At 56.9% G+C, this 13,807-nt stretch overlaps 1 protein-coding gene across 1 annotated transcript in view; it reads left to right on the top strand.

Annotated features, from left to right (window-relative positions):
* The window catches only part of iglon5 (IgLON family member 5), a 189,085-nt gene extending 175,635 nt beyond the window's left edge, over positions 1–13,450 (top strand). The window contains exons 3-9 of the mRNA XM_041181249.1: positions 1,895–1,973; positions 6,056–6,288; positions 6,551–6,676; positions 7,845–7,979; positions 10,363–10,483; positions 10,698–10,849; positions 13,353–13,450. Of these exons, the coding sequence (XP_041037183.1) occupies positions 1,895–1,973; positions 6,056–6,288; positions 6,551–6,676; positions 7,845–7,979; positions 10,363–10,483; positions 10,698–10,849; positions 13,353–13,450 (944 nt within the window). The remainder of the gene's footprint in view (positions 1–1,894; positions 1,974–6,055; positions 6,289–6,550; positions 6,677–7,844; positions 7,980–10,362; positions 10,484–10,697; positions 10,850–13,352) is intronic.
* Positions 13,451–13,807: the final 357 nt, after the last annotated feature.

The raw sequence follows: 13,807 nt of genomic DNA, 5'->3' as shown, positions 1-13,807 counted from the left end.
TGCTCTGAATTTAGAACATCTTGCATTTATATAGCGCCTTTTACACAGTAAAACGGACCACAAGACGCTTCACAGGAGCAGTAATCAGACAGGATTCCCCATCGAGTTACATCAGGAGTATTAGTGACTGGTGACTGAAAGATCAGGCAGAGAGGTCGGTTTTTAAGGAGCATCTGAAGGGAGAGAGGAAGAGAGAGAAGGGTGGAGAGGTTTAGGGAGGGAATTCCAGAGCTCAGAGCCCCCAGGCAGCTGAAGGCACGGCCGCCAATGGTGGAGCGATGGGAATCGGGGGATGGTCAAGAGGATGTTCAATTGGAGGAGCACAGAGATCTCGGAGGGTTGTAGGGGCTGGAGGAGGTTACAGAGATCTCGGAGGGTTGTTGGGGCTGGAGGAGGTTACAGAGATAGGGAGGGTTGTAGGGGCTGGAGGAGGTTACAGAGATAGGGAGGGTTGTAGGGGCTGGAGGAGGTTACAGAGATAGGGAGGGTTGTAGGGGCTGGAGGAGGTTACAGAGATAGGGAGGGTTGTAGGGACTGGAGCTGGTTACAGAGATAGGGAGTGTTGTAGGGGCTGGAGGGGGTTACAGAGATAGGGAGGGTTGTAGGGGCTGGAGGGGGTTACAGAGATAGGGAGGGTTGTAGGGACTGGAGGAGGATATAGAGATAGGGAGGGTTGTAGGGACTGGAGGTGGTTACAGAGATAGGGAGGGTTGTAGGGGCTGGAGGAGGTTACAGAGATAGGGAGGGTTGTAGGGACTGGAGGTGGTTACAGAGATAGGGAGGGTTGTAGGGACTGGAGGTGGTTGCAGAGATAGGGTGGGTTGTTGGGGCTGGAGGGGGTTACAGAGATAGGGAGGGTTGTAGGGACTGGAGGTGGTTACAGAGATAAGGAGGGTTGTAGGGGCTGGAGGCGGTGACAGAGATAGGGAGGGTTGTAGGGGCTGGAGGCGGTGACAGAGATAGGGAGGGTTGTAGGGGCTGGAGGAGGTTACAGAGATAGGGAGGGTTGTAGGGGCTGGAGGAGCTGACAGAGATAGGGAGGGTTGTAGGGGCTGGAGGAGGATACAGAAATAGGGAGGGTTGTAGGGACTGGAGGAGCTGACAGAGATAGGGAGGGTTGTAGGGGCTGGAGGAGGTTACAGAGATAGGGAGGGTTGTAGGGGCTGGAGGAGCTGACAGAGATAGGGAGGGTTGTAGGGACTGGAGGAGGATACAGAGATCGGGAGAGTTGTAGGGGCTGGAGGAGGTTATAGAGATAGGGAGGGTTGTAGGGGCTGTTGGAGGATTGGGCTCCTTGACTAAGCTTATGGTTGTCCGTACTGATACCCCCTTGTGTAGTTCAGGGGGAAATGTCTGATTTACTCTCCTGTGTAGCAGCTCGGGAGTGTCTTACTGCACGAGAGGTGCTGTGTAGATGTAGTGGATTGGATAAAATATATTTTTCCATTCATTCACGGGATGTGGGCGTCGCTGGCTGGGCCCAGCATTTATTGCCCATCCCTAATTGCCCCTTGAGAAGGTGGTGGTGAGCTGCCTTCTTGACCCGCTGCAGTCCATGTGGTGTAGGTACACCCACCGTGCTGTTAGGGAGGGAGTTCCAGGAGTTCTGACCCAGCGACAGTGAAGGAACGGCCGATATATTTCCAAGTCAGGATGGTGAGTGACTTGGAGGGGAACTTCCAGGTGGTGGTGTTCCCCATGTGTCTGCTGCCCTTGTCCTTCTAGATGGTAGAGGCCGTGGGTTTGGAAGGTGCTGTCGAAGGAGACTGGGTGCAGCAATGTTCCTCAAATCTCCCAAGTCTCCTCAGTTTCTGTTTTGCGTTGGTTGGAATGTGTCATAGAAATGTTAAGCTCTTCTCTCATTCTCTCTCTCGCTCCCTCTCTCCTCCTCCAGGGCTAATCTCGGAGGCTCTCGATTTCTTGCAAAGCTCGGACAATATCACCGTGTCCCAGGGACAGACGGCTGCTCTCAGGTAGGCCTAATGCTTGTTGCCGGGGGTGATAACCGTCGGCTCTGCCGATGAGGAGGACCCCAAGAGGCAGCCCCAACAGTAATGGACGCCCACTCTGGCTGGGACGTGTCACCCGTTGCTTCCCTCGCATGCCTCTCTCCCACCCCCACCCCCCTCCCCTCCAACCCACCCACCACCGGCCCCCTCCCAATCGCTCCCCTCCTCCCCCAAACTCTCCCCTCCTCCCCCGCCGCCCTACACGCGCACACCCTTCCACCACTGGCCAACCGCTTGCCCCTGCCTTCAGAGGCTCCGCCTCCTCTTCCCCCCCCCCCGCACCGTCCAATCTCGGAGTGAGCGCACTCCCCGCGAAGGCCGACTGGACGTTCCTCGACCGGGGGCGAAGCAGCCCTTTCCGGCGTCCTGCGGAGGACGGCCGGCACTGGAAAGGCTGAACAGGCCGAGGGCTCTCTCTCAACCCCGATCGGAGGTGGGCCCGGGCTGGGAAGAGGGGCCGAGCCCCCTGCTTCGGTGCCGGGGTGGGGGGGCGGGTGCGGTGTCGGTCGCTCCCGAGGGCGTTGGCTTGCGGTCCAGCCGCGTTTGGTAGAGCGAGGGTTAGGAAAAGCGGGCCGCCCGCTGTGCGATGTAAAGGGTCACGTGACAAGGGACCTGGGTCAGTCTGAGGGCATGCAAGAGACCTGTGTGCAAGTCAGCATGGAGGAAGCTCATAGTCTGGGCTAACCTTCGTAGGTGTGTAAGTAGTTGAGTGTTATCGATGAATGTTACTGCTCAACCTTAGGAAGCCTCTTGGTGAGAGAGCGACTGAACAAACTGGGGTAGGACATTAAAATCCCCTTTTCCTTCTGTAGATGGAGCCCATCCAACCTCAGCCGCCCAGCGCGAGGCTTCTGGTGGCTTTGGTTGAAGCAAAACAGGCCGGAGATAGACGCCTATCTCGCGGGGCTGGGGCTGGGAAGGGGGCCTTTGGCCCTGAACGCCCTTAAATAGCGGAGGAAATGAGGTTACAAATTAATCGGGCTGATCCCTGGGACAAAGGGGGTTTGTCCTGTGAGGAAAGGTTGAGCAGGTACCCCTTGGAGTTTAGAAGAATGAGGGGTGACCTTAGTGAGAGAGATAAGACCCTGAGGGGGCCTTGACAGGGTGGATGCTGGGAGGATGTTCCCCCCCCACCCCCCCGCCACCTCGTGGGGGAATTTAGAACCGGGGGGGCAGAGTTTGAGAATAAGGGGTCTCCCAATTAAGACGGAGATGAGGAGGAATTTCTTCTCCGAGGTCAGATAGTCTGTGGAATTCTCTTCCCCGGAGAGCGGTCATTGACTATGCTCAAGGCTGAGTGAGGCAGATTTCTGATCGACAAGGGGGGGGGGGTCAAGGGTTATTGGGGGACAGACAGGAAAGTGGAGTTCAGGCCACAACCAGGTCAGCCATGGTCCTGTAGAAAGGCGGAGCAGGTTGGAGGGGCTGAATGGCCTCCTCCCGCTCCTGTTTCTTCTGACCCGATGTTCTTAGCCCGGGTTCCTGCTCCCGGTCGTGTCCGTCGACCCCTCTGACCGCCACCTGTGGGATGCAGGGTCACGCGTTTGGCGGAGAGGGTGTTCAGGAGTGACGACCCCTCACCCTTGCTGCCCTCAGGGTCGAAGGTCGGACTGACACTCCCGCTCGCGAGTTGCAACGTCTCGAGCCCAGGCCAGAAGCAGAGGTGATTGGCTGGTCCCCCTGTCAGTCTCCCGATGATTGAAGGCTGAGTTTACATCAAGTTTTTGTCAAGGCCATTCGGCCCATCTGCTCCGTGCTGGGGTTTCTGCTCCACACGAGCCTCCTCCCACCCCCTCTCTATCTCACCCCATCACCATATCCTTCTATTCCTCTCTCGCTCATGTGTTTATCCAGCTTCCTCCTTAAACACATCGACACTATTCACCTCCACCACTCCCTGTGGGAGCGAGTCCCACATTCTCCCCACTCTCTGGGTAAAGAGGTTTCTCCTGAATTCCCCATTGGGTTTATTGGTGATGATCTTATATCGATGGCCCCTAGTCCTGGTCTCCCCCCGACAAGTGGAAACATCTTCTCTACGTCGACCCTATCGAAACCCTTTCATCATTTTAAAGACCTCGATCAGGTCACCGTTCAGCCTTCTCTTTTCTAGAGAAAAGACCCCCAGCCTGTTCAGTCTGTCCTGAGAGTTATAACCCCTCAGATCTGGGATGACCGATCCAGCTGGTGGGGCTCTGCACAATCTGAGTACGTTTGGAAGGCCCAGGATGTTAACTGGATTGATCCCAGTGCAACCCAGCCTCTCCCCAGCAGGTGTCTGGCCCTGTGGGAAATGTGGCGTTTACTCTGCTGGGAAAGAGAAACAGTTCAGGAATCTTTAGAAGTAAATTTCTGCATTTTATCCCTCTCCCTGTCTCTCTCTCACCCTCTCACCATTATCACATCTCTCACTCTGACTGTCTCTCTCTCTCTCTCTCCCTGTCCCTCTGCCTGTCTTTGGTTCACATTTCTCATTGAGTTTACCTGCCTTTCCCTCACTACCTCTCTCTCTCTCCCTCTCTCTCCCCCCCTCCCTCTCTCCCCCCTCCCTCTCTCTCCCCCTATCTCCCTGTCTCTCCCCCCACCTCCCTCTTTCTCTCCCCCTACCTCCCTCTCTCTCTCCCCCCTACCTCCCTCTCTCTCTCTCTCCCCTACCTCCCTCTCTTTCTCTTCCCCTACCTCCCTCTCTCTCTCTCCCCCCTACCTCCCTCTCTCTCTCCCCTCTACCTCCCTCTCTCTCTCTCTCCCCTACCTCCCTCTCTCTCTCCCCTCTACCTCCCTCTCTCTCTCTCTCCCCTACCTCCCTCTCTTTCTCTTCCCCTACCTCCCTCTCTCTCTCTCCCCCTACCTCCCTCTCTCTCTCCCCTCTACCTCCCTCTCTCTCTCCCCTCTACCTCCCTCTCTCTCTCCCCTCTACCTCCCTCTCTCTCTCCCCTCTACCTCCCTCTCTCTCTCCCCTCTACCTCCCTCTCTCTCTCTCCCCCTACCTCCCTCTCTCTCTCCCCCTACCTCCCTCTCTCTCTCTCCCCCTACCTCCCTCTCTCTCTCCCCCTACCTCCCTCTCTCTCTCTCCCCCTACCTCCCTCTCTCTCTCCCCTACCTCCTTATCTCTCCCCCAACCTCCCTCTCTCTCCCCCCTACCTCCCTTTCTCTCCCCCCTACCTCCCTCTCTCTCCCCCCTACCTCCCTTTCTCTCCCCCCTACCTCCCTCTCTCTCTCCCCTACCTCTTTCTCTCTCCCCTACTTCCCTCTCTCTCTCCCCTACCTCCCTCCCTCTCTCTCCCCCCTACCTCCCTCTCTCTCTCCCCTACCTCTTTCTCTCTCTCCTACTTCCCTCTCTCTCCCCCTACCTCCCTCTCTCTCTCTCTCTCTCACTCTTCCTTTCCATCTCATTCTCTCACTTTCACCCTCTGCTTCTCCCAAATCATCTGCCTCTTTCTCTTTATCTGTCATTCCCTCTTTATCTCTCTCTCTCCCCCCTCGCTGCCACTCCTTATCGCTCTTTCTGTCTCTGACATTCTCTCTCTCTCTCTCTCTCTCTCTCTCTGTCTGTCACTCCCTTTCTCTCACACCCTCACTCTCACCCTTTCTCCCCCTCGGCCTCTCACTCCCCTCTCCAACTCCTGCTGTCTCTCTCTCTCTCTGCACTTACTGTCCCCATCTCTATCTGTAACTGTCTCTCCCTCTCTCCCACTCTCCTTCAATCCCCTCCCGTTCATTCTCTCTCTCTCTCCCTCTCTTTATCCGTCACTCCCTCCCCCTCTATCTCTCACTGCCTTTCTCTCTCCGATCTCTCTAAGTCTCTCTGTCTACTTGGCACTCCCCATCTCGCTCTCTCTCTCTTTCCCACTCCCCATCTCGCTCACTCTCTCTCCCTCAGTCTCCCTCACTATCCCCTCTCACACTCACTCTCCCTCGCTTTCTCTCACTCCCCTCTCCCATTCCCTCTCTCTCTCTCTCACTAGCCCTTTCCTCACTCTCGCCCTGTCTCCCTCACACCCTTCTGCCACTCCCTCTTTCACTCTCTCACTCTGTTCTTTCCCCAGCTGTTACATTGACAGTAATGTCACTCGTGTGGCCTGGTTAAATCGCTCGAGCATCATGTACGCTGGGAGGGATAAGTGGTCGATGGACTCGAGGGTGAGGCTGGGAGCTCACAGCGAATTGGAATACAGCATCGAGATCTCGCCAGTCGATGTGTACGATGAGGGGCTCTACACCTGCTCATATCAGACCATGGACCAACCTCACACTGTACAGGTCTACCTGATAGTGCAAGGTAGAAAGCAACTCACTTCATTCAGTATCTTAACCCCTCGCTGTACCTGTCCTGGGAGTGTTGATGGGGACAGTGTAGAGGGAGCTTTACTCTGTATCTAACCCCGTGCTGTTCCTGTCCTGGGAGTGTTTGATGGGGACAGTTTAGAGGGAGCTTTACTCTGTATCTAACCCCTTGCTGTACCTGTCCTGTGACAGATCTTGCTTCCAATTTGTCAAGTAATTTTGATGTTTTTAAACTCTTCCTCCATTTGCCTCCTCAGTCCCAGCGAAGATTATAAACATCTCCTCAGACGTTACAGTGAACGAAGGCAGCAACATTCTCCTCCTGTGTTTGGCAGTGGGGCGTCCCGAGCCTGTGGTCACCTGGAAAAAGGTCACCTCAAAACGTAAGCTGAAAGGGTTAAATCCCGAGGACAGGTTGCACAGACCAGGCTTGTGTTCCCTCGAGTCTGGAAGATTAAGGGGTGATCTAATCGAGGGGTTTAAGATGATTAAAGGATTTGATAGGGTCGATAAGGAGAAACTATTTCCCCCGATGGTGGGGGTGAGGTGAGGGTGGAACCAGAACAAGGGGCAGAATCTTATAATTGCAGCCAGGCCGTTCAGGGGGTGATGTCAGGAAGCACTTCTTCACACAAAGTGGGGGGGGTGGAAATCTGGAACTCTCTCCCCCAGAAAAAGCTGTCGAGACTGGGAGGGGTCAATTGAAAATTTCAAAACTGAGATTGAGAGATTTTTGTTGGGTCGGGGGGGTTAAGGGTCACGGAACCGAGGTGGGTGGATGGGGTTAAGATACAGATCAGCCGTGATCTGATTGGAGGAACAGGCTCGAGGGGGCTGAATGGGCCTCCTCCTGTTCCTGTGTAACAGGCTCGAGGGGCTGAATGGCCTCCTCCTGTTCCTGTGTAACAGGCTCGAGAGCTTAAATGCCTCACCACTGTCACAGCACTCCCTCAGTACTGACCCTCCGACAGTGCAGCACTCCCTCAGTACTGACCCTCCGACAGTGCAGCACTCCCTCAGTACTGACCCTCTGACAGTGCAGCACTCCCTCAGTACTGACCCTCCGACAGTGCAGCACTCCCTCAGTACTGACCCTCCGACAGTGCAGCACTCCCTCAGTACTGACCCTCTGACAGTGCAGCACTCCCTCAGTACTGACCCTCCGACAGTGCAGCACTCCCTCAGTACTGACCCTCCGACAGTGCAGCGCTCCCTCAGTACTGACCCTGGGGGACTGTCAACCTGGATTCTGTGTTCTGTAGTGAGTGCTTGAACCCAGACTTTCGGACTCAGAGGCGAAAGAGACAGAAACAGACACAGCAACACAGACAAAGAAAGAGGGACAGAGCGAGCGAGAGAGAGAGAGGCAGAAGCAGACAGACAGACAGCGAGAGGGAAAGGGAGAGAGAGAGCTGCCCTGGTGCAGTAAGTGAGCAGACATGTTGTGACAGGGTGTCTATTCTAACAGGTGACCTGTGGAAGCTGGGTTTGCGGAGGGAGTGCTGGTTTTATTTGTGTGTGTGTTTTGACCCCTGTTTCTCTGCGTTACAGACAGTTATTTGATTAATGACGGGGAGTATTTGGAGATCACAGAGATTAAGCGGCAGGATGCAGGTGATTACGAGTGTGTGACCAGCAATGGACTGTCCAGCCCAGACATGAAGAAAGTCCGGATAACGGTTAACTGTGAGTGACACGCTGCTGGGGGGGGTGGGGGGGTGGGGGGGTGGTGGGGGTGGGGAGGGGGGTGGGGGTGCTATACTACTGTGAAAAGGGGCAAACAGTTCACCTCAGGAGATCACCCCACACCCACCCCCCCCTCCTCCTCCAACACCCCCCACCCCCCACCCCCGCCTCACACCTTCTGCTCTCGCTACCCTCAGGACCCCCTTAGCCCGGGTAGTGTTCGAGGTGAAGCTTTCTTTCCTCCAGTGAGTCCCCCACCCCCTACCCCACACGGTCCATCCGCACCCCTCAAAGTGCCTCTGTGTGTGTGTGTGTGTCCCAGCCTGGGGATGGGATCAGGAGAGGTAGCGAGGCCCCCTGTAGTGGAATTGCTCCCCTCCCCCAGTGCTCACAGGGGGGGCCTGATAGCACAGCCGACGTCACCGGCTCAAGCTGAGGGTGTGTCAGCTCACGGAGCGAGGAGAACTCTGGGACTTCACACTCTCTCCCTCTCTCTCTCTCTCCCCCTTGCTCTCCCTCTCGCGCTCTCTCTCTCTTTCCCACCCTCTCACATTCTCTTCCTCCCTCTCTCTTTCCTGCTGTCTCAAACACACTCTCTCTCTCTTTCCCACCCTCTCACATTCTCTTCCTCCCTCTCTCTTTCTTGCCCTCTCACACTCTCTCTCTCTCTTTCCTGCCCTCTGACACACTTTCTCTCTCTTTCCTGCCCTCTCACACACTTTCTCTCTCTTTCCTGCCCTCTCACACTCTCTCTCTCTCTTTCCTGCCCTCTCACACACTCTCTCTCTCTCTTTCCTGCCCTCTGACACACTTTCTCTCTCTTTCCTGCCCTCTCACACACTTTCTCTCTCTTTCCTGCCCTCTCACACTCTCTCTCTCTCTTTCCTGCCCTCTCACACACTCTCTCTCTCTCTTTCCTGCCCTCTGACACACTTTCTCTCTCTTTCCTGCCCTCTCACACTCTCTCTCTCTCTTTCCTGCCCTCTCACACACTCTCTCTCTCTCTTTCCTGCCCTCTGACACACTTTCTCTCTCTTTCCTGCCCTCTGACACACTTTCTCTCTCTTTCCTGCCCTCTCACACTCTCTCTCTCTCTTTCCTGCCCTCTCACACACTCTCTCTCTCTCTTTCCTGCCCTCTCACACACTTTCTCTCTCTTTCCTGCCCTCTCACACTCTCTCTCTCTCTTTCCTGCCCTCTCACACACTCTCTCTCTCTCTTTCCTGCCCTCTCACACACTTTCTCTCTCTTTCCTGCCCTCTCACACTCTCTCTCTCTCTTTCCTGCCCTCTCACACACTCTCTCTCTCTCTTTCCTGCCCTCTCACACACTCTCTCTCTCTCTTTCCTGCCCTCTCACACACTTTCTCTCTCTTTCCTGCCCTCTCACACTCTCTCTCTCTCTTTCCTGCCCTCTCACACACTCTCTCTCTCTCTTTCCTGCCCTCTCACACACTCTCTCTCTCTCTTTCCTGCCCTCTCACACACTTTCTCTCTCTTTCCTGCCCTCTCACACTCTCTCTCTCTCTTTCCTGCCCTCTCACACACTCTCTCTCTCTCTTTCCTGCCCTCTCACACACTCTCTCTCTCTCTTTCCTGCCCTCTCACACACTTTCTCTCTCTTTCCTGCCCTCTCACACTCTCTCTCTCTCTTTCCTGCCCTCTCACACACTCTCTCTCTCTCTTTCCTGCCCTCTCACACACTTTCTCTCTCTTTCCTGCCCTCTCACACTCTCTCTCTCTCTTTCCTGCCCTCTCACACTCTAACCCTCTCTGCCTCTCTCTCTATCCCTCTCACTCTCTCTCTCTCCATCATTGTATCGCCTCGCTTCCCGTTCACTCTCTCTCCATGTCCTTCCCCACTAAAACCTCACCTCCCTCCCACTCCTCCACTCTCCCCCCTCCTCCACTCTCCCCCCCTTTTCAACCCTCCCCCCTCCTCCACTCTCCCCTCACCCCTCACCCCTCCCCCCTCCTCCACTCTCCCCTCACCCCTCACCCCTCACCCCTCCTCCACTCTCCCCCCCTTTCCACCCCTCCCCTCCCCCCTCCTCCCCTCCCATAACCACCACTCCCCTCTCCTCCCCTTCCCTCTCCTCCTCCCCACTCCTCCCCACCCCTCCTGTCTCCGCCCTTCCCTTCCCTCCCCTCCCCTCCCCTCCCCTCCGCTTCCCTCCCCTCTCTCCCCTCACATCTCCTCCTCTCCGCACTCCCCCCCTCCTCCATTCCTGTCACCCTTACTCACTCCCCTCCCCACCCACCTCTGCCCCCAACCTCCCCGTCACCCACAGCTCCTCCTCCTCCCCTCCCGCTCTGGTGGAGCTATGGGTGTGGGCACTTACCATGCAGAGTCCTCACAATCGGTTTTCCCTTCTCATTCACAGACGCTCCGGTGATTAAGGATGTGAGGAATGTGACAGTGAGGAGGGGACAACCAGCTGTTCTCCGCTGTGAGGCACTGTCTGTCCCAGCTGCAGACTTCCAGTGGTACAAGGAAGAGAAGAGGTGAGGGGATGAGCGACAGTCACTCCCAAAGAGGGAGTTTTACTCTGTATCTAACCCTGTGCTGTACCTGTCCTGGGAGTGTTTGATTGAGACAGTGTAGAGGGAGATTTACACTGTATCTAAGCCCGAGCTGTACCTTTCCTGGGAGTGTTTGATGGGGACAGTGTAGAGGGAATTCCCTGGGGTCTGACTGTTACCCTCTGCCTCTCTCCAGGCTCTCTGGTGGAATTGAAGGATTGCGAATTCAGAAAGACCGGACGAGATCCTTGTTGATGTTCTTTAATGTCTCTCAGGAGAGTTATGGGAATTACACCTGCTTTGCCTCCAATAAGCTGGGGGTTTCCAATGCCAGTATGTTGCTTCATGGTGAGTGTACGCGTGACGCGGTAGCAGCACTGTTACCGGCACTCTCTCTGGAGTACCGATACACTGGAGTACACTGCCCTGTGTCTGCATCTGATGGTGCGAGAGAGAGGGAGAGATAGATAGTGGGCGGAGTTAAGCCAGGGAGAGGTGGGTTGTGGGGGAAGGGCAGAGGAGAGAGAGAGAGAGCGGTGGGAGGAGAGACTGGATGGTGGGGGTGCAGAGAGTGGTGGGTGAGGGGGTGGGCAGAGAGTGGGTGAGGGGTTGGAGAGAGAGCGGGTGAGGGGGTGCAGAGAGAGTGGGTGAGGGGGTGCAGAGAGAGTGGGTGAGAGGGTGCAGAGAGAGCGGGTGCGGGGGTGCAGAGAGAGTGGGTGAGGGGGTGCAGAGAGAGTGGGTGAGGGGGTGCAGAGAGAGCGGGTGAGAGGGTGCAGAGAGAGCGGGTGCGGGGGTGCAGAGAGAGTGGGTGAGAGGGTGCAGAGAGAGTGGGTGAGAGGGTGCAGAGAGAGTGGGTGAGGGGGTGCGGAGAGAGTGGGTGAGGGGGTGCAGAGAGAGCGTGTGCGGGGGTGCAGAGAGAGTGGGTGAGAGGGTGCAGAGAGAGCGCGTGCGGGGGTGCAGAGAGAGTGGGTGAGAGGGTGCAGAGAGAGTGGGTGAGGGGGTGCAGAGAGAGCGGGTGCGGGGGTGCAGAGAGAGTGGGTGAGGGGGTGCAGAGAGAGCGCGTGCGGGGGTGCAGAGAGAGTGGGTGAGAGGGTGCAGAGAGAGTGGGTGAGGGGGTGCAGAGAGAGCGGGTGCGGGGGTGCAGAGAGAGTGGGTGAGGGGGTTCAGAGAGAGCGCGTGCGGGGGTGCAGAGAGAATGGGTGAGAGGGTGCAGAGAGAGTGGGTGAGGGGGTGCAGAGAGAGCGGGTGCGGGGGTGCAGAGAGAGTGGGTGAGAGGGTGCAGAGAGAGTGGGTGAGGGGGTGCAGAGAGAGCGGGTGAGGGGGTGCAGAGAGAGCGGGTGAGGGGGTGCAGAGAGAGCGGGTGAGGGGGTGCAGAGAGAGCGGGTGCGGGGGTGCAGAGAGAGTGGGTGAGAGGGTGCGGAGAGAGTGGGTGAGGGGGTGCAGAGAGAGTGGGTGAGGGGGTGCAGAGAGAGTGGGTGAGGGGGTGCAGAGAGAGTGGGTGAGGGGGTGCGGAGAGAGTGGGTGAGGGGTGCGGAGAGAGTGGGTGAGGGGGTGCAGAGAGAGTGGGTGAGGGGGTGCAGAGAGAGTGGGTGAGGGGGTGCAGAGAGAGTGGGTGAGGGGGTGCAGAGAGAGTGGGTGAGGGGGTGCAGAGAGAGGGAGAGAGAGATCGGGAGAGCGTGAGAGAGATGGAAAGGGAGAAAGAGATCGGGAGAGAGTTGGCGAGGGAGATTGAGAGTTAGTGAGTGGAGGAGAGACAGGGAGGATGAGGGGAAGGGCTGAGGGACAAGGGAGAGAGGGAAAGAGATAGTGGCATTGAGAGAGTGGGTGAGAGAGGATGGAGAGCAAGAGAGAAGGGGAGAGGGAGAGAGAGAGAGAGAGAGATGCAGAGAGTGAAAGAAGGTGTGTGATAGAGAGGGCGGAGAGGGAGTGAGAGAGATAGTGGGGGATCTGGGGGTGGCATGAGGGGGAGAGAATGAGAGAGGGGGTGAGAGAGAGATAGGGAAAGAATGTAGGAGGGCGTGGGTGAGAGAGATATGGGGCGAGAGAGACATGGGGAGAGAGATATAGAGAGGTGGTGAGAGTGAGGGGGTGCTGAGAGAGAGATGGGGTGGGATAGAGAGAGGGCTAAGATAAGGGGAGAGAAAGGGGAGAAGCAGGGAGAGAAAGAGGAAGAGAAAGAGAGATAAGAGGGATAGAGAGAGTGCTGGGGAGGGAGACAGAGATAGGGTGGGGGAGGGAAAAGGGAGTGATGGAGCGAGAGAGGTCGGAGGGAGATAGATGGAGTGAAGTGAAGAGATTGGGGAGGGAGAAAGATGAGGGGAGGGAGAAAGAGGGGAGTGAGAGAGAGAAGTTGGAAGGAGATAGGGTGGTGTGAAGAGATTGGGGAGAGAGAAAGAGAGACAGAGCGAGAGAGCATGGAGGGAGAGAAAGGGGGAAGAGAGAAAGAGAGACAGAGCGAGAGAGCATGGAGGGAGAGAAAGGGGGAAGAGAGAAAGAGAGACAGAGCGAGGGAGCATGGAGGGAGAGAGGGGGGAAGAGAGAAAGAGAGACATGGAAGAGTTGGGATCGAGAGAGGGTGTGAAGGGATCGGGGAGAGTTAGCGGGAAGAGAAGGAAAAGCTGAGAAAGCGAGGGAGAGTGAAAGAGAAAGAGAGGGAAAAAGAGCAGAACATGGAAGGGGAGGGGAGAGAGGGAGCAGGGGAGAGAGAGAGAGAGAGAGAGGGAGGATGGATAGAAAATGAGGGTGGGGGGGAGGGTGGAGAGACGGAGAGGGGGGTTGTTGGGGGGAACTGGATTCTGGGTGTCAGTCGGCCATGTTGCTCATTGCTTCCCTCTTTCTCTTCCTCTCGCAGGTGGGCCCCCATCCCAGGGTGCGGTGGTTGCCGTGGAGATCGGCCTCTGGTTCTGGCTGGTGGCCTCCAGCTGCTTTCTGATCTTCCGGAACAATTAGCGATTTATTTGTGTGTAGGGGGGGGTGTGGGGTGGGTGGGTGGGTGGGTGGGTGGGGGGGTTGTGGGTTGTGGGTGGTGGGGGTGAGGGGGCGGCGGGGGGGGGGGGGGTGGGGAATGGTGGGGGTATTGGGGGAGGGGGTTGACGCATTTGGTGCGATGGGGCCGGGTGGGGTGAAAGGTCAAGACGTCCGCCCAGGCCTCACAGCACCGGCCGTCGACGGGTTCCTGATCGAACGCCCATCCCGTTTCCCGTTGAGCCCGGGAATCCCGAGCCTGCCCTACCATTGGCCTCAGGACCCCTTCCCCTTTCACTCGAGGGCTAGGAAGGCGGGGGATAATTCCCCCTCCCCCCACCC

The sequence above is a fragment of the Carcharodon carcharias genome (genome assembly GCF_017639515.1).
Source record: "Carcharodon carcharias isolate sCarCar2 chromosome 29 unlocalized genomic scaffold, sCarCar2.pri SUPER_29_unloc_3, whole genome shotgun sequence".
In the NCBI taxonomy this organism is placed as follows: domain Eukaryota; kingdom Metazoa; phylum Chordata; class Chondrichthyes; order Lamniformes; family Lamnidae; genus Carcharodon; species Carcharodon carcharias.
The sequence above is the reverse complement of the archived record's forward strand: the minus strand, read 5'-3'. Positions and strand labels throughout refer to the sequence as shown.